Source organism: Macaca nemestrina, chromosome 11 (genome assembly GCF_043159975.1).
Source record: "Macaca nemestrina isolate mMacNem1 chromosome 11, mMacNem.hap1, whole genome shotgun sequence".
NCBI classification, from domain to species: domain Eukaryota; kingdom Metazoa; phylum Chordata; class Mammalia; order Primates; family Cercopithecidae; genus Macaca; species Macaca nemestrina.
Genome location: NC_092135.1, coordinates 85,473,713 through 85,500,019, shown reverse-complemented (window position 1 = coordinate 85,500,019; position 26,307 = coordinate 85,473,713). Strand labels below are relative to the sequence as shown.

The following is a 26,307-nucleotide window of genomic DNA, read 5'->3' as shown; positions in this document are numbered from 1 at the left end:
GCTTCATAAGGGAAAGAGAAATAAACTCCTTTACAGACAAGCAAATGCTGAGAAATTTTGTCACCACCAGGCCTGCCTTAAAAGAGCTCCTCTAGGAGCACGAAACATGGAAAGGACAATCGGTACCAGCCACTGCAAGAACATAGCAAATTGTAAAAACCAACAACACTCTGAAGAAACTGCATCAACTAATAGTAAGGATACCCAGCTAGCATTATAATGACAGGCTCAGTTTCACACATAGCAGTATTCACCTTAAATGTAAATAGGCTAAATGCCCCAATTAAAAGGCACAGACTGGCAAATTGGATAGAGAGTCAAGACTCATTGGTATGCTGTATTCAGGAGACCCATGTCAAGCACAAAGTACACATAGGCTCAAAATAAAAGGATGGAAGAATATTGACCAAGCAAATGGAAACCAAAACAAAGCAGGGGTTGCATTCCCATTCTCTGACAAAACAGACTTTAAATCAAAAAAGATCAAAAGAGTCAAAGAAAGGCATTACATAATGGTAAAGGGATCAATGAAACAAGAAGAGCTAATTATCCTAAATACATATGCACCCAATACAGGAGCACCCAGATTCATAAAGCAAGTTCTTAGAGACCTACAAAGAGATTTAGACTCCCAAACAATAATAGTAGGAGACTTAAACACCCCATTTTCAATATTAGATCAACAAGACAGAAAATTAACAAGGATATTTAGCACTTGAACTCAGCTCTGGACCAAGTGGATCTAATAGACATCTACAGAACTCTCAACCCCAAATCAACAGAATATACGTTCTTCTCAGCACCACATTACACTTATTTTTAAATTAGCCACATAATTGAATGTAAAACACTCCTCAGCAAATGCAAAAGAATGGAAATCATAACAAACAGTCTCTCAGACCACAGTGCAATCAAATTAGAACTCAGGATTAAGAAACTCAAAACCGCACAACTACATGGAAACTGAACAATCTTCTCCTAAATGACTATTGGGTAAATATCAAAATTAAGGCAGAAATAAAAAAGTTCTTTCAAACCAATGAGAGCAAAGACACAACATACAAGAATCTCTTGGACACAGCTAAAGCAGTGTTTAGTGGGAAATTTATATCACTAAATGCCCACAAGAGAAAGCAGGAAAGTTCTAAAATCGACACCCTGACATCACAATTAAAAGAACTAGAGAAGCAAGAGCAAACAAATTCAAAAGCTAGCAGAAGACAAGAAATAACTAATGTTAGAAACAAGTGCTTGGTGCTGTGAAGAAAATTGGCACTCAGTAAAAGATTATTTAGTAAGGCAATTTTACTTTTGTAGTGTAGCAGGACAAGCCACAGACAAAACTCCTCATACATCGGGTTAAAGAAGGAAGGAGCTTTATTTGGCCAGGAACTTCAGCAGACTTGCATCTCAAAAGCTGAGCTCCCCAAGTGAGCAATTCCTGTCCCTTTTAAGGGCTTACAACTCTAAGAGGGCCCAAGTGAGATGGTTGTGATAAATTGAGCAAGCAGTGGGTACGTGACTGGGGGCTGCATGCACCGGTAATCAGAATGGAACGGAACAGGACAGGGATTTTCACAACACTTTTCCATACAATGTCTGGAATCTATAGATAACATGACCGGTTTGGCCAGGGGTCAACCTTTAACTACTAGGCCCAGGGTGTGGCACTGGGCTGTCTGCCCGTGGATTTCATTTCTGTCTTTTAGTTTTTACTTCTTCTTTCTTTGGAGACAGAAATTGGGCAGAAGACAATATGAGGTGTGGTCTCTTCCCTTATTCCCCCCCATTTGGAGAACCTCATTCATTAGTGGGAGTTCTCACTTTTCATCCTCACTTTCATGTCTTCTTGCAAGACAGATCAATAGTGATTCATATAGTACACTTGTGCTGAAGCATTTTGGTAAACTAAGGTAGTGATGAAGCTTTTTATTACTTGTAGGAGTACAGGTAGCAAACAAGGGAGTAGTAAACAGTTTCCTATTACTATTATAATTTTTATTATAAGAGTTTTAAATCCTCCTAGTGCTGGAAACCATTTTCCAAACATGACCCCAGGATTAAATCCATGCCACACTTGCACGGACACGTGCCAGTTTTGTCATTTCTTCAACTGTGTCTTCAACTACCTGCCTTGATCATTTATGAGCAAACAGCATTGGTTAGGTTAGACTTTCCACAGACTACTCCTTCAGCTGCTAGCAAGTAGTCTAGGGCTAGTCTATTTTGATAGAGCATTTCTCATCTAGGTTTTTGCTGGGCTAAAACAGTTAAAGCTCTGTCAGTTTTATTAATTATTTCTAAGACAGCTTGTAACCATATGATTCATTTGAGCATATAAATGGGGGTTCGGTATCCCCACAAGCCATCTTGTGCCTAAGTGGCAGGCCCATAGTACTGCATGATTTTTTCAGGGGGCCACTCATCATCTTTCCAATCATCTATAGCTATGTTTCTCTTTTCTCGGAAAGCATAGACTGGGAAGCCTAGAAGTGCACCTGTTTTTATGGGCAGTAGGAAAAAGGATGGGTTATAGCACACATCAGGCTGGTCACTTCCAGGGCTATATACCTTGTATAGAATAGCATTATACAAACAACTTCCTTTGAGAGTCCTGGTACACTTATAATAACCATAAAATAATAGGACTGTAGCCACCTTTTGTCGTACCGCAGTGACTTGATGTATATACTGGGAAGAGTCCTCCATCTGGGGAAGGTCAGTTGAAGTCCTTACTGTACAAGTCCAAATTTTAAGGAAAATGAGTCCCGCGATGAGTTTCTGCATGCTTCGGCCGTGCATTGACCAGTCAGCTTCCAGATGTGACTGGAGCAGGGCTTGTCATCTTCTTCAGAGTCACTTTGCAGAGGTTGGCGAAGCTGCTCCTGTCCACGTGCAGCTCCCAATCTACCGATGTTCAAGGATGGTCTCGGAGGTCGGGCCTGCTAGAATAAACTGAGTCCAACACCTCTACACAGTTATGTTTAACTGGGCTCTCTGATATCGGGAGCAAGGTGGCAGGGTTTAGGGTGTTGCAAACTTCAATGGTCATACGGGGATTTTCACAGAGCAAGCTTCGGTATCTAGTTAGTCTAGTATTCATTAGTCAATGATGTCCTTTGGTATTTATTAAAGTCACCACAGCATGGGGGCCCTTTATCTTTAGGTTTTGCCCAAGAGTTAGCTTATCTGCTTCTTGTGCTAGCAGGGCTGTTTCTGCCAAGGCCCTCAAACATGAGGGCCAACTCTTAAAAATGCCATCTAGTTGTTTATAGAGGTAGGCCACTAGCCTCAGCCAGGGCCCCATGATCTGGGTCAAAACTCTAACTGCCATTTTTTTTCCCTCTGTTTGACATATATAGTGTAAAAGGTTTTGTCTGGTCAGGTAGCCCCAGGGTTGGGGCCAACATGAGTTTTTCTTTTAACTCATGAAAAGCTCATTGCTGTTGGTTGTAATAGATGTAGTTTATCCAATCTACATTTTTATTAACTGTCACCCACCAAAATATTGACTCAAATCCTGCAGCTATTTGATTTTGGGCTTTAAATTGATCTGGTATTCCCCATGGGACTCCAATTGCATCTAAACAGATGTGAGAATTGAAAGACCCATAAGGGGCTTCTCTCGCTTTGTGATGTCTTATTTTTCCTCCCTCTGGTTGATGAAATGCCAGGGTGAAAGGGATAACCAATTGGACTAAAGCACAAATGCCACTCCAGTTATTCAGCAGAGTGCCCAGTAAAGGTCCACCACAATACCACCACACATCAGCTCAGGGATGAACAAGGGCTGACTGATTGATACGCTCTTAAAAATTCTTAAGCTCACTGCATCCCTTCAGGTCTCCAAGGAATGCTAAGTTTTCTCCCTGTTGTGAGAGACAAGAAGTGAACCTAGTATTGGGAGGTGGAAGCTGGATGGCCTTTGAGGGCTGACTTGCAGAGTGCTGGACTTCAGGATACAGCAGCAAGAGCTTGGCATGACTTATTACTCCAGGCTGTAGAATCCTGGAAAAGAGCTACCATGCAGCCTACACCTGGTTGACTGGAGGACCACCTTGGTGGAACGGGGACAATCTGGGCCTCTGATTTGCCATGTGCACAAGCATAACAATTGCCTATGTTTAACGTGTGGACGGAATATTTGATCCCTTCCAACCAGGCATTTGTATCTTGGTAACCTGCTTAATAGCCAAAGTTTGTTTTAAGTCTTTAACTTCTGTGATCCTCTAGTAAAATGAATGTATGATTTTAGGAAATTACAAAAACCAGTTGGGACAGTCCATCCTTGCTCTTCAGTGGTCCACAGAGTGTTGGACCAACTATGGCATAAAAGCTCTACATTGGGGGGCAAGACTCCTGGTTGTCACTGGGGTCTTTATGGAAATCTCCCTGGATTAAATGGTCCTAATTTACTAATGCCCAGTCTGAGGAGAGTCAGGAAGGACAGAGGTACTTTTCTGAAGTAGAAAGCTGTCTTTGACTTGGCAAGTCCCCACAGGGTATAACAAGGCAAGCATTAAATGCAATAGTTTGAGGCAAAATTGACTTGGTTATGTTAATAACTAGATGGTCAGCAATAGAGTGAGAAAAGAAGAAAGAGTAACAGAATAAATGAAAGAGTTAAATTTTTCTTACCTTAGTTTAGTAGGGTTTCCCCTGGGACTGTGGTCCACGACTCTGGAGGGTGTGGCACTTTCTTGACTCGAGTGTGATGAATACGTCCCCTTTCCACTGTATGAACAGCAGTCTCAGTGGTTAGCAGCACAAGGTAACCTCCTTCCCAGGCTGGTTCGAGTTTTCCCTCTTTCCATCCTTTGATGAGAACATGATCTTCAGGCTGGTGCTAGTTTACTGGAAATTCTAGAAGTGGTACATGTGCTAAAAGACTTTTAGTTTTGAGGGAAAGGAAAGTGGAAGATAAACCAAGTACATAATTTTTAAGAAATTAACCTTTTGTTTTAAATGTGGGGACATCTACAGTAGACTTTATAGTCCTTGGTGCCTTTCTGCTGAGAAATTTCCTTTAGCACCTATTTTTATTAGTTTTTAGACCAAAGAAAGTCAAACACCATCTTATATTTGAGAATGCTTCCTGTATGATTTTATACCAGATAAGCTAAATTTCACCTTTATATTAGTGTGTTACTAATGTTAAACTTAGTTTTAATAAAACTTTGTAGACATACATATTCAAATTTTAATGTTGGACCATAAGGTAAGATTTTTATAGACTCTTTTTAACCTTTTATAATTTTTGTTAAAGAGCAGGTTAGTGATTTAAGAAAAACCCATTGTGTTTATATTTTAATGTTCAGTTCACAGAAAAACTGGATGATACCTCTTTAACTATAACTAATATGTTTACACACAGAATTTTCTTTACGATTAATGCTTTAAAACTTGCTTAAACCCTCAAAACAAAACTTTTTTTAACCTTTTAAATGTAGGTAAAAATCCACATTCTTATGCCTCCTTATAATCCCTTTACCAAAGGTATATTTTACTTTCCTTATACACCTTGCACATAAACTGTTTATTCAATAGTTTTACATTCAGGAGGCCTAATTACTTTTAAATTTTACAACATTTCTGGCATAAATTCTTTTTTATAAGTTTTTTTTCTCTTTCATGACTTTCACAGACAATTCTTCAACATGCCTTAATTTTCTGACTTACTACAAACATTTCTTTCTTTAAACAACCAGTTAATTTGTTTCAGGACAAGAATTTACCATATAACATTCTTTTTACATAAATTCTGCCCCCCCCCCTGCTTTTCTTCCTTTTTTTCCCAAGATGATAACCATTCTTTTCCAAAGTGAACTTCCTTTATGTCTGTGGACTAGACTGTCTAAGGCCACAAGATTACAAGTTACTGTAATACATGTTACACTGTTAACTTTTAGCAAACTTTACTTTTGTTGAAAACCTTGTAAGTTTGGGATTTCAATTATCCTTTGCTATTAATAAGATCTTGTTTAGTTCAAATTAACTTAGAATTGGTATAGATGGCTTTGTCTTTTTTTTTTTCTTTCAATTACCCAGGAGGAGCCATCTTTCATTCTATCCTGAAGGGACTTCCTTGTAGGTCTGGTCAGACCTTTGTATGGTAATTAAGATTTAAATCCCCTGTTAGGAAACCTGCTGGGTTAAGGGAATTTTCAGTGATTAATGTTAAATCATCATTTTTTTTTAACAGAATACCCCTATACTTTAAGATTTTTAAGTTAGTAAGCTACCTTTTTGCACCCACACCCCTTTTTTTTCCCTAGGATACTTCTGAACTGGTGAGGTATGCTCACAATGAGGTTTCCCCTAAGAGTTATTTTTCTACTTTCTTCTGTTAGAAAAGTAGGTGCTGCTATAGATGGAATGCATTTGGGCCATCCACTGGTTACTGGGTTAATGATTTTTCACAGGAAGGCTAGGGGTTATCAGTGGCCTCAGTGCTTTCCAGGTATTCCCTTGTTTACACTGACAACAAAGTGTTATTGGAGTGTTATAGGGGTTAAGGAGAATACCTTTAATTATCAATTATAGGTTTTAAATTTACCTTGGCTTTTAAAGGAATAGGGTACCCTGTTTTGTTTTTTTTCTTAACTACTTGTACATCTCTCTCTTTCTCTCTTTCCTTGACTCCTTTGTCTTTCTGTCTTTTCCTCTCTGTCTCTTTCTCTCTCTCTTTGCCTCTTTTCCTCTCTGTCTCTTTCCTCTCTCTCTCTCTGTCTCTCTCTGCTGGTCTTTCCCTGCCTCTGCCAGTCACTTATGCTTCTGTTCTCTCAACCACTGTGGGAGGGATCTAAAACCAGCTGTAACCAAGTGTCTACCTAAGGGAACTGATCTGCATGCCCTGGCTTACAGGTTACCTTGTGCCATACCTTTGAAACAAGGGACCTGTCTAGGCTTGCTTCTGATGGCCAGCCCACCTCTAATGCTGGCCAGTCTATTTCACTCAAAGTTCTAACTTTTCCTGGTGTCAGAGTAACACCATAATCTCCCTTAAATCCTTTCTGGAAATTTGTCAACATAATTGGTAGGGTGGGCTTACTTCGTGCCTCACCCATGCTTCCTCAAGACAAAACACCATGCTTACACCACACGCACACCACAAAACGAAGAATGGGGAAAAAGGGCACACAGACACTTTTACAGTTTACACCAAACCAGAATCAAAACCAAACTCAGAGTATCAAGAAATCCAAGCCAGGGCAAAAGCAAAACCAAAGTATCAGGCAATCCAAGTCAAGTCAAAAACAAAAACCACAGTGCCGGTACAGACATGCCATGGGTGATCAGGCCACGCTTCCACTCAAATGGAGTAGGCAAGTTCCAAAGACTAGTCTTACCAAGTTTCAGATGTCCAGACTGCAAGTGCCAGTTCTTTCCCGGTGTTCAGCCACTGCGTTGATCCTCCACGGGGGCCTGCCATGCACCGCTCTGACAAGGCATTCCACTGGGGAAAGTGCCTACCTGGGAGTGCTCCCAGGATCCACAGCACTCAAGCTGGCCAGAATCCCCTGCAGAGATGCTCCACAGGGCAGGCCTAAGCTGCCTAAGGGGGTGCCTCAGCCATCTGTTAATCACCTCACTTTTTGGTCAGGGAACCAAGAAATGTAGCAGGACAGGCAGCAGACAAAACTCCTTAGACACAGGGTTAAAGAAGGAAGGAGCTTTATTCAACTGGGAACTTCAGCAGACTTGCATCTCAAAAGCCAAGCTCCCCAAGTGAGCAATTCCTGTCCCTTTTAAGGGCTTATGACTCTAAGGGGGTCTATGTGAGAGGGTCGTGATCAATTGAGCAAGCAGGGGGTACGTGTCTGGGGGCTGCATGCACCAGTAATCAGAATGGAACAGAACAGGACAGGGATTTTCACAATGTTTTTCCATACAATGTCTGGAATCTATAGATAACATAACCGGTTAGGTCAGGGATCAATCTTTAACTACCAGGCCTAGGGCACTACGCTGGACTGTCTGCCTGTGGATTTCATTTCTGGCTTTTAGTTTCTACTTCTTCTGTCTTTGGAGGTGGAAGCTGGGCATAAGACAATATGAGGAGTGGTCTCCTCCCTTAGGAGAAGGGTGTTATTTGTACTTGCCATTTTGAGAGCACACCAAGAGGGGAGGGCAGGGGTTTTTATTTTTAACACAAGGGGCTTTTACTGTTGTGTCTTTTGTTTTACTGACTGAATTGGACTGTATAATCTAAGCTAATCTTGATTGGCTAATTTGAATAGAGCAAGGATGTGGGTTACAGTGGTAGAACAAGTAGTGTCAGCGGGAAGAATAGTTGTAGAGTGCGTAACTAAGGGAACAGAACAGACGTAAGTTATAAATTAGGACTGGTGGAAAGGGTTGTTTATAGCACAGTTAACTAAAGAAACTGGAGAAACAAAGAACAGGAAGAACAGGGAACTAAAACATTTGAAGAGGAATTTATCATTTCTGGCATGTGTCTAGTCTCTGTTAGCTGGAGTTGGACTGTACAATCGCAACTGAACTTGATTGGCTAACTTGAAAGGGGCAGGGGTGTGATTACACTGGTGGACAACGGGAGGGGTAATTTACAGAGTGACTAGCAGATGTGAGCTCTGTAGATAAGGAATGATGGGAAAGTTGTTTACTGAAACTAAAACAGGGAGGCATAAAGGATAAGGAATGTAGTTTGGCTTTGGGAATATGGAACAAAGAGCAAGGATGCTAAACAAGGCAAACTTTTAAAGAGGAATTCTTTTTATATCTGACAACTAAGATCAAAGCAGAACTGAAGGACATAGAAACAGGAAAAACCCTTCAAAAATAAATGAATATAGAAGCTTGTTATTTGAAAAGATCAGCAAATAGCTGGATTGCTAGCCAGACTAATGAAGAAGAAAAAAGAGAAAAAGCAAATAGACACAATAAAAAATGATAAAGGGGCTATCACCACTGATCCCACAGAAACACAGACTACCATCAGAGAATACTATAAACACCTCTACACAAAGAAACTAGAAAATTTAGAAGAAATGGATAAATTCCTGGACACATACACCCTCTCAAATCTAAACCAGGAAGAAGTCAAATCCCTGAATAGACCAATAACAAGTTCTGAAATTGAGGCAGTAACTAATAGCCTATCAACCAAAAAAAGCCCAGGAGCAGACAGATTCACTGCCAAACTCTACCGGAGGTACAAAGAGGAGATGGTACCACTCCTTCTGAAACTATTCCAAACAATAGAAAAAGAGGGAATCCTCTCTAACTCATTTTATGAGGCCAGCATCATCCTGATACCAAAACCTGGCAGAGACACAACAACAACAAAAGGAACATTTCAGGCCAATATCCCTGAGGAACATTGATGTGAAAATCCTCAATAAAATACTGGTAAACCAAATCCAGCAGCACATCAAAAAGCTTATCCACCACCATCTAGTCGGCTTCATCCCTGGAATACAAGGCTCGTACAACATACACAAATCAATAAACATAATCTATCACATAAACAGAACCAATGACAAAAACCACATGAGTATCTCAATAGATGCAGAAAAGGCCCTCGATAAAATTCAACACCTCTTCATGCTAAAAATTCTCAATAAACTAGGTATTAATGGAACGTATCTCAAAATAATAATTGCTATTTATGACAAACTCACAGTCAATATCATACCGAATGGGCAAAAGCTGGAAGCATTCCCTCTGAAAGCCAGTACAAGACAAAGATGCCCTCTCTCACCACTCCTACTCAACATAGTATTGGAAGTTCTGGCGGGGGCAATCAGGCAAGAGAAAGTAATAAAGTTTATTCAAATAGGAAGAGAGGAAGTCAAATTGTCTCTGTTTGCAGATGACATGATTTTATATTTAGAAAACACCATCATCTCATCCCCAAATCTCCTTAAGCTGATAAGCAACTTCAGCAAAATCTCAGGATACAAAATCAATGTGCAATCACAAGCATTCCTATACACCAATAATAGACAAACAGAGAGCCAAATCATGAGTGAACTCCCATTCACAATTGCTGCAAAGGGAATAAAATACCTAGGAATGCAACTCACAAGGGATGTGAGGGACCTCTTCAAGGAGATCTACCAACCATTGCTCAAGGAAATAAGAGAGGACACAAGCAAATGGAAGAACATTTCATCCTCACGGATAAGAAGAATCAATATTGAAAAATGGCCATATTGCCCAATTTATAGATTTAGTGCTATCCCCATTAAGCTACCATTGACTTTCTTTACAAAATTAGAAAAAACAAACTACTTTAAACTTCATATGGAACCAAAAAACAGCCTATATAGCCAAGACAATCCTAAGCAAAAAGAACAAAGCTGGAGGCATCACGCTACCTGACTTCAAACTATACTATGAGCCTACAGTAACCAAAAGAGCATGGTACTGGTACCAAAACAGATATGTAGACCAATGGAACAGAACAGAGGCCTCAGAAATAACAGCGTACATCTACAATCATCTTATCTTTGACAAACCTGACAAATATAAGCAGTGGGGAAATGATTTCCTATTTAATAAATGATGTTGGGAAAACTGGCTAGCCATATGCAGAAAACAGACACTGTTCCTTACACCTTATATAAAAATTAACTCAAGATGGATTAAAGACTTAAACATAAGACCTAAAACCATAAAAACCCTAGAAGAAAACCCAGGCAATACCATTCGGGACATAGGTGTGGGCAAAGACTTCATGACTAAATCACCAAAAGCAATGGCAACAAAAGCCAAAATTGACAAATGGGATCTAATTAAACTAAAGAGCTTCTGCAGAGCAAAAGAAACTGTCATCAGAGTGTACAGGCAACCTACAGAATGGGAGAAAATTTTTGCAATCTATCCATATGACAGAAGGCTAATATCTAGAATCTACAAAGAACATAAACAAATTTACAAGAAAAAAACAACCCCATCAAAAAGTGGATGAAGGATATGAACAGGCACTTCTCAAAAGAAGACATTTATGCAGCCAACAAAGATATGAAAAAAAGCCCATCATCACTGGTCAGTTAGAGTGGTGATCATTAAAAAGTCAGGAAACAACAGATGCTGGAGAAACTCTTTTATACTACTGTTGGGAGTGTAAATTAGTTCAATCATTGTGGAAGATGATGTGGCAATTCCTCAAGGATCTAGAACCAGAAATAACATTTGACCCAGTACAAATCATTCTACGATAAAGACGCTTGCACCCATATGATTGTTGTGACACTATTCACAATAACAAAGACTTGGAACCAACCCAAATGCCTATCAATGATAGAATGTATAAAGAAAATGCGGCACATATACACCATGGAATACTATGCAGCCATAAAAAAGGATGTGTTCATGTCCTTTGCAGAGACAGGGATGAAGCTGGAAGCCATCATTCTCAGCAAACTAACACAGGAACAGAAAACCAAACACCGCATGTTCTCACTCATAAGTGAAAGTTGAGCAATGAGAACACATGGACACAGGGAAGGGAACATCACATACCAGGGTCTGTCAGGGTGTGGGGGGTTAGGGAAGGGATAGCATTAGGAGAAATACCTAATGTAGATGATGGGTTGATGGGTGCAGCAAATCAACATGGCACGTGTATATCTATGTAACAAACTTGCATGTTCTGCACATACATCCCAGAACTTAAAGTATAAAAAATAAATAAATAAACACTATGGAAAGGTAGGGGTAGAAAGTAACTTCATAGTGGAGAAACCTAACAATCATTACCCTAGTCAGGTGTTTAAGATCAATATCATCAGTCATAAATTATGTTGGTAGTATGTATCCTTGTCATAATGTGACAAAAATGGCACTTTAACTCTGTTATCTTCTTTCCCAAACCCCATAACCCTGGTCTAATTATGAGTAAAAACATCAGATAAATTCTAATAAGGGGATACCCTGCAAAATACCTGACCAGTATTACTGAAAACTGTCAAGATCATCAAAAATAAGAAAAATCTGAGAAACTGTCACAGCCAAGGGGAACCTAAGGAGAGATGACAACTGGAGCAATTTGGTATTCTGGATGGGTTGCTAGAACAGAAAAATGCTAGGGAAAAACTAAGGATATTTGATTAACATATGGACTTTAGTTAGTAACAATGTATCAATTTTGGTATATTAATGATAAGTGCGCCATACTAATGTAACATGTTAACAGGGAAACGAGGTGTGAGGTGTATGAGAAGTCTCTGTACACTCTTCTCAATTTTTGTTTTTTGTAAATCTAAAACTATTTTAAATAATAGAGTCAATTTTTTTAAAGGAGATGTTTCTATTAGAAAGACAAGATTATGGGCTTATCAAGCAGATCTTTACAGCAAATTCTCTGCTGGTCTATGCGGGGAGGAGATCCACAAATGGTGTTTCATAAACCTCTGTTTTCCAATTTCAAGAAAGTTGGATTTTTCCAAAAGGAAAAAGTTTGTGCATGGTATATAGAAGTCGGTGCATGGATTCATCCCTACATTAAATCTGTTATCACTCAGAACCAGACAGAATTTTTGAGTAAAAATTTAGGTATTTGATTCCTCTTGCAATTGTTGTACTTTATTTGCCTTTTGCTTATTTTTCTCTTTGTTTTTAATTACATACGCTACTATTTAGCTATGGCTTGCTGTGGTATATTGTCGTAGTTTTATCTGTCCAACATGCTTCCCTTCTGAAAGAAACAATTTCCTCCTTCTGGGAGTTACACTTGTCCCCTTTCCACCACCCAAACCATTAGGTTCCATTAATATTTGCAATGCTATTACATTTTGTTATTCCTGACCCCAGACTGGTTTTGGGACCACCAAATCTATGATGGTCTCCCACAATTCCCAACTCAAATGGATTGGTCCAAAATGTGGCCCTTGTTTCATGCTGAAACAATCAGAGCTAGTCTCAAGCTGTTTAAGCCTGGAACATAAAGATAAGTAGTCACACTATTTTGATTGAAAAACTTTTAAGGTTTAAAAACCAGGACAGACCATTGTTCATGCATCATGCTCTGCAGAGAAGATTGGCTCACACTGAGAGAAAATAAAGCTGTCTAAGAAGTGTAGCCACAATGAGAGATACCTGGTGGTGCTCAGCTCACCAGCTCTAGCTGTTTCTGAGAACCAATGCAAGCCTGCCCTTGTCGTCTCAGATTGTTCCACATATTCTAGAATAAATAAACTGATGATCCAAATTTGTCAGAGTTGGTTTCTAATCCTAGCACCCGAGGAAAGTCGAAAATACTAAGTTTAGGCAATATCTCAGGCCGCCATTTTTTAAGAGAGGAACTTGCTGAATTTGGATCCCTGGCTCTCAGGGGCCTCAGCAGGCCGCCAACCTCAGCCTGCTTCCTGAACTGTGTGATGCAGAGCATATTCTGTATTTTATACTCAAAGTATAGCAGGATTGTATATTTCAAAGAATCAAATGGAAATAAATGAATCTCTGAAAAATATGTGTTCAAAAATGTGATAAGGATTAGAGGTTTAGTTTAAAGCTTCTTCAAAAATCATGTATCTATATCAATATGTATATATATTTGTGAATTCAAATTGTTTATGGTATGATTTACAAGATATATGATATCTCTACTGACTAAAAATCAAATGTATGTTAACACTCGCAAAGTGTTGTAAGAAAAAAAGGTTATATATCTCACTAGTGATTTTTAATGAAACTTAAAGCATAATGACATTTATTACTTCATTATTATATGACTACCCACAATGATGTATATTGCAGCTATGATCTGCCACAAACAAAAGCAGATAATTTTCTAGATTGTTTTTGATGAAGTATCTGTCCCTGCATTTGTGAATGTTTGCTGATAAGATCTCCCTTTCCTTCCTGACTGGAATGGCACTGGTGGCTGAAAAAAGGAAGGAAGCAAGTGTTCCCTTCTTTTATTTTCCTGTGTTGCATGATCATTACACTTTTCCTTCCCTTTAAATCCAAAGAAGTCGTCTTTAAAAAAATACAGGTGATTCCTTCCTTCCTTCCTTCCTTCCTTCCTTCTTTCCTTCCTTCCTTCCTTCCTTCCTTCCTTCCTTCCTTCCTTCCTTCCTTCCTTCCTTCCTTCCTTCCCTCCTTCCTTCCTTCCTCTCTTTCTTTCCTTCCTTCTTTTCTTTCTTTCTTTCTTTTCTTTCTTTCTTTCTTTCTTTCTTTCTTTCTTTCTTTCTTTCTTTCTTTCTTTCTTTCTTTCTTTCTTTCTTTCTGTCTGTCTGTCTCTCTTTCTTTCTTTTTTGCTTTTTTGGCTATAGATCTTTAAACAATGTTGAAACAGATAAAGTCTCACTCTCCTATTGAAATCTGTTTCCCTTAGAGTGTAAAGTGATGGCTTATCACTTAGAATCACTTTTCTGTGAAACTCTTTTGAATCAGATAACGCCCTAAACTGGGGAATAATGAACTGGGAAAAAGGACTAACTCAATGTCAGACACTTCTTTTGTCTGCTGTTTTGGCTGTCTGCTGTCTCATAGAAAACCTGGTTAGGAAATTGATGTAAATAATGTATTTTTTAAAGGAAACAAAGATGAAAATTCTGAAAATGTGTTTCCTTTTTAAAAGAAGAACTAGAGCAGAGGTAAAGATAAGCCAGGAATTAAAAGTTGCATTAAAGAAGTAATAGAAAAATGCCTAAATAATTATTGGTTCCGACTGAGAAAGAATAGCTGTGTGAAAGATGTGGAAAGTAAGATTGCACATGGAAATGGACTTTAATATATACTTCGCCATATTGATCAGCATTTACCCATGTCTCTCAATTACTGTCCTTTTTATTTATATTTTCAAAGTTGAAATATGACCTGTTTGCTTGAATATTAATAAATATATGCACTGAATGTGTTTGCCGATAATTCTGAATACTACATATATATTTTAAGTATGACTCATTGAGTATGCACAGAGAAATGTATGTGTATACACATAAAATGTCATAGGCATATGAAGTATGAATACAATGTTTACTGGTCTGTAAATGAGTCCATATGAACACTTTATTTATTTGATATGTATGGGTTCTGCATTTCAGAGATGATTTACACAATGAAGAAAGTACATGCACTTTGGGTTTCCATATGCCTGATGCTTAATCTTGCCCCTGCTCCTCTTAATGCTGATTCTGAGGAAGATGAAGAATACACAATTATCACAGGTAAAATATTAGAAGCATTTATCTTTTTAAGCTAGTTAAAGCTCTCAATTTTAATCTAAAAAATCTACCACATTTTTCCATTGTAGAGGGAAATTAGTTTTTATTGAAGTGATATTTTTCTTTGGAAATTTATTATACCTAGTGCATGTGTGTGTGTGTGTGTGTGTGTGTGTGTTAAACAGTCCAAAACCAAGTAACTTTAGCTGAAAGACTTCTCTCTTTTTTTCAGCACACAATATTAAACACTGGAGTACCTCTGGGCTATTGCAAGGAGCAAAATGTTGTAAAAACAACTCCCTATGACATTTGATGCTACCCTTTGGCTAGGAAAAGTGTGAGGAGGAAAGGGAACTTCAGACATCTGAGTTTTCAGCTATTCTCTTTCTTCCCCATATTTCCAAAATAAAAACTTCCCAGTCAAGACTAATATAAAAATCTAGTCAATCAGGACACCAAAGGATCTAGTAATATGAGTTAGATGTAATCCCATAAAATTCTGTGTCTAAAAATGAGAATATTAAAAAAAAAAAATTAGAGCATGGAGAAGACTGTATGGTGATGGTTACTGTGGATATATACCTTTATTAAAGTAACATTTTGTGGCAAATTAGTAACTGTTGACAGAAATCTCAAGCATTGGTATTAATGAGAGAATATTAAACAAAATGATAGCTTATTTTTGTATAGCGGTTTAAGATGTAAAAAAGATTTCCATAAATGTATTCTTATTTGATACCTCTAATAGCTCTTTAAAATGACCGTGTTCAGTGTACTTTAATAAAGTGTGAATAAATACATCTTCTGGGCCTGAAACTGAGGAAGGTGCTAGAGAAACAGGTATGGCTGAGATGAGGTGCTCAAGAATCTCGCTGCTTCCTAGGGGAGTCTGATCGGTGGACAGTTTATTTCCGTATAATGTAGTAAACAAAGTGACAGAAGCATGGAGAGTGCTGCTGTTGATGGGAAAAGGAACGAGATTCATTCAAGCTTGGTTTTCTGAGGGCTCTGCAAAGGGAATTCATGTTATAAAAATTTCCTAGAGGCCGGGCGTGGTGGCTCACGCCTGTAACCCCAGTACTTTACGAGGCCGAGGTGGGCAGATCACGAGGTGAGGAGATCGAGACCATCCTGGAGAACACGGTGAAACCTCGTCTCTACTGAAAATACAAAAAAAATTAGCCAGGCGTGGTGGCGGGCACCTGTGGTCCCAGCTGCTGGGGAGGCTGAGGCAGGAGAATGGCGTGAACCCGGAGGAGGCGGAGCTTGCAGTGAGCTGAGATCCCGCCACTGCACTCCAGCCTGGGCGACAGAGCAAGACTCCGTCTCAAAAAAAAAAAAAAAAAAAAAATTCCTAGAGATGAAACATTACTTATTAAAAACCCACATGTGCCTTTTTGAAAATAGGAATTTGGACATTATGAGTTTCAATTCCTCATTCAGCTTTTTCCTCAAAAGTTGGTGGGTTAAAATTCGAACATTCCGGAGGTTACAGAAACAAGGAAGGTGGAGGATAAAATAAGTCCTAACAGGAAAAAAACAGGCAACCTCACTTGTGGCAAGTGAGAAGCAAATCGATCCAAGTGTTCCCTGTATTGTCCCAGTCCAATTCTCCTCAACTGGACTGAGAAAATGAATATTGGATAACCAGGAAGTTTCTGAAATTGTTGCGGCTGCTGCCATAGTCAATCAATAATCCAGAATTAAGTCATCAGTAATTAAGCCAGAATTTAAAATTACTATAAGGTAGCTTCCAAACCTAGGTGGATAACAAATAATTTTGATATTTAAGCTAGACTTAAAGACCTCTTCACCAGCTAGTTGCAGTTTTATCTAGTTTTGTTTTGTTTTTGTTTAAAATAAATTTTTAAAATAACCCAAACTCACATCTAAAAAATTCTATTTTGGAGATACAATTTATCCCATGATGCTAAGGTCATAACATCATTTTATAGAAGTATATTATTTAATTGAAATAAGGTACTCATCATTAATAGAAAAATGCATCAAATTTTATTGCTTCTCTCACAAGTAAATAGTAGGTGATTTTTTATCAGTCCAATCAACAGGGAGGATAATCTATAATTAACTTCTAGATAAGACAAAAATGATAACAAAAATAGTGGTGATAAGCTTTTTAAAACAATTCCATTGGGCTAGGAGAGAGAAAATTAAGAGTGAACATTTAGTGAAAAGCAAGTATCTTTTGTAGGATTTAGAATCAGACAGAACTGAGTTTGCAGGTGCAGTTTGCCACCTAGTACCTTTGTGAGACTGAATAAGTTATTTAAACTTTCTGACTCCCAGTGTCCTAAGCTGTAAATGAATAATTTAAATAACTGATTTATGTAAAAAGTAAAAAAGCGTCTGGCACATTTTCTGACACGGAGAAGGTAAAGTGTACATGTTTGTTCTTGCCTGCCAGGAAAAAAAAAAAAAAAAGTCAAATTCTTTAATTAGAGGCAAGCAGCATGTAGATTCTTAGTTGGTAAGTTACCTGAAAGCCCTAGATTCGCAAACAAGTTCCAAGAGGATGAGTATTCTTACAGTCAAGGCTATGACATCTTTTCAGGCAGCAAATACTATAGTAAGCCCTCTATCCAACATCCCAGGACATGGGGCAGGGGGCGGGGAGGGGAAGGCAGGATTGTAACGTTTAGACTACGAGACATAAAATTCACGACATCGAATGCGAATGATTTCATGTAAACCATAATTCTATTTATACGGCTGGATCAGATTAAATTCCTTTTACATTGCCCTGTATGTGTTTTGCTTTCTCATGACTGCTGGAAGTTAATGATTACCTCTGTGAACATTTCCCTCAAGTCTCAATTTCAAGTCTCAGGAAAGTTATCGCTGACCCCTTCAGGCTAATTTAGGTATCCTACTATTCACCCGCACAACACCCAGGACTTTCTGAATATTTGCGTAAGTCCTTAGTGTCTGTGTGCTCCATGAACAAGGGGTTGCTGTCATCTAATTTACTGTCATATCTGTAGTGACAGTACAGTGCCTGACACATGGCCAATACACAATTATTCACATTCAAAAGGGTTTTTTCAAAATAAGAAATGAAAATCAAGGCAGATTTCCATCCCTTTTGGGTGGAGTGGCATGGCACTGTGGGTCACACAGCACACCTCGCCATTGCTTGAATCCAGGGATGCTGTGCTTAGGTGTGGGCTGCAAGATCACTACACAAAGAATATTCTAACACAGGATTTCTATAAGAAACACATTAAAGCGTGAATAAAGACAAATAATCACCTAGTAATTAACAAAATATAATTCATAGAAGTTAATATTTAGTGTTACTCCTAGAAAATTTCTATAAAATTATCACCTACTTCTATTATTGAAACCATTTTTAGTTTCATAAAGGTGAATGTTTGAAAATAAAGGTTGTTAATTGAGTGGAAATTATATAATTAAAACTGTATGCTTGATCCAAATGCTAGTTTAGGAATCTCAGTCACATATCTGTGACAATAACGTGCAGTTATTAAGAATGTGTGAGATAACTGTTGTAAACCATATGAGGATCAACTTTAAACCCATCATTTATGGTATGAATTTAAGTCATTTACTTAATTTCTGCAATGCTATTTTATAATTTATAAAACGAAGATAATAATGCTTAACTCAGTAGGTGGTTATGATCATTCAAGGGTACAATTACAAAAATGTCAAGAGTATTGTAATTACTCAGTGAGCAACATTAGCTATTATTGCTAGGTACTGCTACGGCGTTTATCAGCTTTTGCCTTTGTGGTGCACTGCCACCACCTGCTGGCGAAATTACTAAATAGCAGATTGAACTTAGGGTGACTATTTTTAATGCAGAAAATGGAAAAAAGATTTAGCTTGATGATAAACCCTATAAAATATATAAATAGGAACAGCTCCAGTCTCCAACTCCCAGCGCGAGCGACACAGAAGACCGGTGATTTCTGCATTTTCAACTGAGACTCCACCTCTGGGGACAGGGCAATAACAAACACAGCCGAAACCTCTGCAGACGCAAACGACTCTGTCTGACAGCTTTGAAGAGAGCAGTGGATCTCCCAACACGGAGGTTGAGATCTGAGAAGGGACAGACTCCCTGCTCAAGTGGGTCCCTGACCCCTGAGTAGCCTAACTGGGAGACATCCCCCACTAGGGGCAGTCTGACACCCCACACCTCACAGGGTGGAGCTTCCTCTCACAGGGTGAGAGGAAGCTTCCAAAGCAAGAATCAGACAGGTACACTCGCTGTTCAGAAATATTCTATCTTCTGCAGCCTCTGCTGCTGATACCCAGGCAAACAGGGTCTGGAGTGGACCTCAAGCAATCTCCAACAGACCTACAGCTGAGGGTCCTGACTGTTAGAAGGAAAACTATCAAACAGGAAGGACACCTACACCAAAACCCCATCAGTACATCACCATCATCAAAGACCAGAGGCAGATAAAACCACAAAGATGGGGAAAAAGCAGGGCAGAAAAGCTGGAAATTCAAAAAATAAGAGCGCATCTCCCCCGGCAAAGGAGCGCAGCTCATCGCCAGCAACGGATCAAAGCTGGACGGAGAATGACTTTGACGAGATGAGAGAAGAAGGCTTCAGTCCATCAAATTTCTCAGAGCTAAAGGAGGAATTACGTACCCAGCACAAAGAAACTAAAAATCTTGAAAAAAAGTGGAAGAATTGATGGCTAGAGTAATTAATGCAGAGAAGGTCATAAACGAAATGAAAGAGATGAAAACCATGACACGAGAAATACGTGACAAATGCACAAGCTTCAGTAACCGACTCGATCAACTGGAAGAAAGAGTATCTGCGATTGAGGATCAAATGAATGAAATGAAGCGAGAAGAGAAACCAAAAGAAAAAAGAAGAAAAAGAAATGAACAAAGCCTGCAAGAAGTATGGGATTATGTAAAAAGACCAAATCTATGTCTGATTGGGGTGCCTGAAAGTGAGGGGGAAAATGGAACCAAGTTGGAAAACACTCTTCAGGATATCATCCAGGAGAACTTCCCCAACCTAGTAGGGCAGGCCAACATTCAAATCCAGGAAATACAGAGAACGTCACAAAGATACTCCTCGAGAAGAGCAACTCCAAGACACATAATTGCCAGATTCACCAAAGTTGAAATGAAGGAAAAAATCTTAAGGGCAGCCAGAGGGAAAGGTCGGGTTACCCACAAAGGGAAGCCCATCAGACTAACAGCAGATCTCTCGGCAGAAACTCTCCAAGCCAGAAGAGAGTGGGGGCCAATATTCAACATTCTTAAAGAAAAGAATTTTCAACCCAGAATTTCATATCCAACCAAACTAAGTTTCATAAGTGAAGGAGAAATAAAATCCTTTACAGATAAGCAAATGCTTAGAGATTTTGTCACCACCAGGCCTGCCTTACAAGAGACCCTGAAGGAAGCACTCAACATGGAAAGGAACAACCGGTACCAGCCATTGCAAAAACATGCCAAAATGTAAAGACCATCGAGGCTAGGAAGAAACTGCATCAACTAACGAGCAAAATACCAGTTAATATCATAATGGCAGGATCAAGTTCACACATAACAATCTTAACCTTAAATGTAAATGGACTAAATGCTCCAATTAAGAGACACAGACTGGCAAACTGGATAAAGAGTCAAGACCCATCAGTCTGCTGTATTCAGGAGACCCATCTCACACGCAGAGACGTACATAGGCTCAAAATAAAGGGATGGAGGAAGATTTACCAAGCAAATGGAGAACAAAAAAAAGCGGGGGTTGCAATACTAGTCTCTGATAAAACAGACTTTAAACCATCAAAGATCAAAAGAGACAAAGAAGGCCATTACATAATGGTAAAGGGATCAATTCAACAGGAAGAGCTAACTATCCTAAATATATATGCACCCAACACAGGAGCACCCAGATTCATCAAGCAAGTCCTTAGAGACTTACAAAGAGACTTAGACTCCCATACAATAATAATGGGAGACTTCAACACTCCACTGTCAATATTAGACAGATCAACGAGACAGAAAGTTAACAAGGATATCCAGGAATTGAACTCATCTCTGCAGCAAGCAGACCTAATAGACATCTATAGAACTCTCCACCCCAAATCAACAGAATATACATTCTTCTCAGCACCACATCGTACTTACTCCAAAATCGACCACATAATTGGAAGAAAGCACTCCTCAGCAAATGTACAAGAACAGAAATTATAACAAACTGTCTCAGACCACAGTGCAATCAAACTAGAACTCAGGACTAAGAAACTCAATCAAAACCGCTCAACTACATGGAAACTGAACAACCTGTTCCTGAATGACTACCGGGTACATAACGAAATGAAGGCAGAAATAAAGATGTTCTTTGAAACCAATGAGAACAAAGATACAACATACCAGAATCTCTGGGACACATTTAAAGCAGTGTGTAGAGGGAAATTTATAGCACTAAATGCCCACAAGAGAAAGCTGGAAAGATCTAAAATTGACACTCTAACATCGCAATTAAAAGAACTAGAGAAGCAAGAGCAAACACGTTCGAAAGCTAGCAGAAGGCAAGAAATAACTAAGATCAGAGCAGAACTGAAGGAGATAGAGACACAAAAAACTCTCCAAAAAATCAATGAATCCAGGAGTTGGTTTTTTGAAAAGATCACCAAAATTGACAGACCACTAGCAAGACTAATAAAGAGGAAAAGAGAGAAGAATCAAATCGACGCAATTAAAAATGATAAAGGGGATATCACCACCGACCCCACAGAAATACAAACTACCATCAGAGAATACTATAAACACCTCTATGCAAATAAACTGGAAAATCTAGAAGAAATGGATAATTTCCTGGACACTTACACTCTTCCAAGACTAAACCAGGAAGAAGTTGAATCCCTGAATAGACCAATAGCAGGCTCTGAAATTGAGGCAATAATTAATAGCCTACCAACCAAAAAAAGTCCAGGACCAGATGGATTCACAGCTGAATTCTACCAGAGGTACAAGGAGGAGTTGGTACCATTCCTTCTGAAACTATTCCAATCAATAGAAAAAGAGGGAATCCTCCCTAACTCATTTGATGAGGCCAATATCATCCTGATACCAAAACCTGGCAGAGACACAACAAAAAAAGAGAATTTTAGACCAATATCCCTGATGAACATCAATGCAAAAAATCCTCAATAAAATACTGGCAAACCGGATTCAGCAACACATCAAAAAGCTTATCCACCATGATCAAGTGGGCTTCATCCCTGGGATGCAAGGCTGGTTCAACATTCGCAAATCAATAAACATAATCCAGCATATAAACAGAACCAAAGACAAGAACCACATGATTATCTCAATAGATGCAGAAAAGGCTTTTGACAAAATTCAACAGCCCTTCATGCTAAAAACGCTCAATAAATTCGGTATTGATGGAACGTACCTCAAAATAATAAGAGCTATTTATGTCAAACCCACAGCCAATATCATACTGAATGGGCAAAAACTGGAAAAATTCCCTTTGAAAACTGGCACAAGACAGGGATGCCCTCTCTCACCACTCCTATTCAACATAGTGTTGGAAGTTCTGGCTAGGGCAATTAGGCAAGAGAAAGAAATCAAGGGTATTCAGTTAGGAAAAGAAGAAGTCAAACTGTCCCTGTTTGCAGATGACATGATTGTATATTTAGAAAACCCCATTGTCTCAGCCCAAAATCTCCTTAAGCTGATAAGCAACTTCAGCAAAGTCTCAGGATACAAAATTAATGTGCAAAAATCACAAGCATTCTTATACACCAGTAACAGACAAACAGAGAGCCAAATCAGGAATGAACTTCCATTCACAATTGCTTCAAAGAGAATCAAATACCTAGGAATCCAACTTACAAGGGATGTAAAGGACCTCTTCAAGGAGAACTACAAACCACTGCTCAGTGAAATAAAAGAGGACACAAACAAATGGAAGAACATACCATGCTCATGGATAGGAAGAATCAATATAGTGAAAATGGCCATACTCCCCAAGGTAATTTATAGATTCAATGCCATCCCCATCAAGCTACCAATGAGTTTCTTCACAGAATTGGAAAAAACTGCTTTAAAGTTCATATGGAACCAAAAAAGAGCCCGCATCTCCAAGACAATCCTAAGTCAAAAGGACAAAGCTGGAAGCATCAAGCTACCTGACTTCAAACTATACTACAAGGCTACAGTAACCAAAACAGCATGGTACTGGTACCAAAACAGAGATATAGACCAATGGAACAGAACAGAGTCCTCAGAAATAATACCACACATCTACAGCCATCTGATCTTTGACAAACCTGAGAGAAACAAGAAATGGGGAAAGGATTCCCTATTTAATAAATGGTGCTGGGAAAATTGGCTAGCCATAAGTAGAAAGCTGAAACTGGATCCTTTCCTTACTCCTTATATGAAAATTAATTCAAGATGGATTAGAGACTTAAATGTTAGACCTAATACCATAAAAACCCTAGAGGAAAACCTAGGTAGTACCATTCAGGACATAGGCATGGGCAAAGACTTCATGTCTAAAACACCAAAAGCAACGGCAGCAAAAGCCAAAATTGACAAATGGGATCTCATTAAACTAAAGAGCTTCTGCACAGCAAAAGAAACTACCATCAGAGTGAACAGGCAACCTACAGAATGGGAGAAAATTTTTGCAATCTACTCATCTGACAAAGGACTAATATCCAGAACCTACAAAGAACTCCAACAAATTTACAAGAAAAAAACAAACAACCCCATCAAAAAGTGGGCAAAGGATATGAACAGACATTTCTCAAAAGAAGACATTCATACAGCCAACAGACACATGAAAAAATGCTCATCATCCCTGGCCATCAGAGAAATGCAAATCAAAACCACAATGAGATACCATCTCACACCAGTTAGAATGGCGATCATTAAAAAGTCAGGAAACAACAGGTGCTGGAGAGGATGTGGAGAAATAGGAACACTTTTACACTGTTGGTGGGATTGTAAACTAGTTCAACCATTATGGAAAACAGTACGGCGGTTCCTCAAGGATCTAGAACTAGATGTACCATATGACCCAGCCATCCCATTACTGGGTATATACCCAAAGGATTATAAATCATGCTGCTATAAAGACACATGCACACGTATGTTTATTGCAGCATTATTCACAATAGCAAAGACTTGGAATCAACCCAAATGGCCATCAGTGACAGATTGGATTAAGAAAAATGTGGCACATATACACCATGGAATAGTATGCAGCCATCAAAAAGGATGAGTTTGTGTCCTTTGTAGGAACATGGATGCAGCTGGAAACCATCATTCTTAGCAAACTATCACAAGAACACAAAACCAAACACCGCATGTTCTCACTCATAGGTGGGAACTGAACAATGAGATCACTTGGACTCAGGAAGGGGAACATCACACACCGGGGCCTATCATGGGGAGGGGGGCAGGGGGAGGGATTGCATTGGGAGTTATACTTGATGTAAATGACGCGTTGATGGGTGCAGCACACCAACATGGCACAAGTATACATATGTAACAAACCTGCACGTTATGCACATGTACCCTACAACTTAAAGTATAATAATAATAAATAAATTTAAAAAAAATAAAAAAAATAAAAATAAAATTATTTTCAAAATCATGTCATAAACACAAACATTACATTTTGTCAATTGAAAATAACTCCAGAGAAATTTGAAGACACACAACTACATATGTGCATAAAACTCAACTTTAGTTAAAGGTTTGATCAACATTCTTACTTGCTAATTAGTTATTTAATGACAACTGTGTTTGGTGCTGAAACTATCCTTCTTTCATAATAGTTATCTGTCATATGTTATTCTAACTTAACAAATTCTGGACCTGAAAAACATACTCTTCTATCAGTTCTGTCAGCTCAATTTATTTCAATTGAAAAAAAAAATCAATTAACTTACCAAATAGATCAAAGTAATGATATGGTATTATGTAAATTTAACTAGAATTTTTAAAAATTGAAAGCAGGTTAGTAGTTGAGATAAAATTTACATGTTCAAAACTAATTAGTGTCACGTGAATCAAACAGCATGAAAATGCCAACTTACGTATAGAAAACTGTATTTTTAACCCTTCCAAGACTGTAAATACTACCTACAATTTTATGACTCATATAAAAAATTAACAATATCATTTCAATCATTTTGTTACAAAGAGTTTTATCATTACTAAAATAAAACTAATACTTGCTATGAATTCAAAACTGATGATTAGAATAATAATATATTATGGGCGGAATGTGAGTAATAAAATTATCTAATTTAACTTTTGTTATATGCATATTTTCTCTTTCAAAAAATTCACATTTTGAAATTACAGGAAATTTAAAACAGATTTCTTTTGAGACAATCATACTCCAAAAACTTATCCTGTATTTTATGCCTTAAAAATATTTTATGTGAAAATGTTAAAGTCTCATCCATTCATTTTGTTGTTGTTGTTCAAAGTAAACTATTTTAGAATGCATGAAAACACTTTTTTTCAAGATATTTATACTCATCTGTTTAATTTAATATAATATTGCTGCCCCCTAGAGGAAAAATTGGTTTAGGTCATTTATTGGTTTCAATATTCCCCATAAGAGATTAATAATAAATTGCCAAAGACATAGAAAATACATAGACTCAATATGCAGAAAATATTCAAGAAGTATTATATGGCATTTTTGTCATTATTCTTTTGGTTGCACCACCCACAATTTTCAGTGTCTATCTTTACTGGTAAACAAATAGAACTTATTTAATATTAGGCTCCTATTAATTTTATTGGACTTGAAAAAAATAAAATATTTAAAAAATCTAGTTGAGTTTCCTCTATTTGTATGCCCATTCCCAGGACAGAAAATTCTGTTATGAAAATTAGTAGCTAAGTATTTAAAGAAAAAATTTATAATTTGAAGTCAAAAGAATTGCCTCATTCTATTTAAAACATAGCATTATTTACATTATTTCAGCATTATTAAAACCCAAGGATGGTATGGTAAGTTAAAAAAAAAAGCACCATGAAGTATATTTTTCATAACATCAAACACATAAATTTTCATAATTAGGGAATGGTTTAATATAGTGTTATATACATATGTGTGTGTGTGTGTATCTATATATATATGAATGTGAATATGCTGTTGCTTTTAAAGAGTTGT

At 38.1% G+C, this 26,307-nt stretch overlaps 1 protein-coding gene across 3 annotated transcripts in view; it reads left to right on the top strand.

Annotated features, from left to right (window-relative positions):
• LOC105468250 (tissue factor pathway inhibitor) overlaps positions 1-26,307 on the top strand; it is a 103,402-nt gene that overhangs the window by 38,498 nt on the left and 38,597 nt on the right. For all 3 annotated transcript variants that reach the window (XM_071073033.1, XM_011718353.3, XM_011718354.3), the window contains one exon: positions 15,018-15,140. In XM_071073033.1, coding sequence (XP_070929134.1) covers positions 15,020-15,140 — 121 coding nt within the window. In that variant the 5' untranslated portion in view covers positions 15,018-15,019. The remainder of the gene's footprint in view (positions 1-15,017; positions 15,141-26,307) is intronic.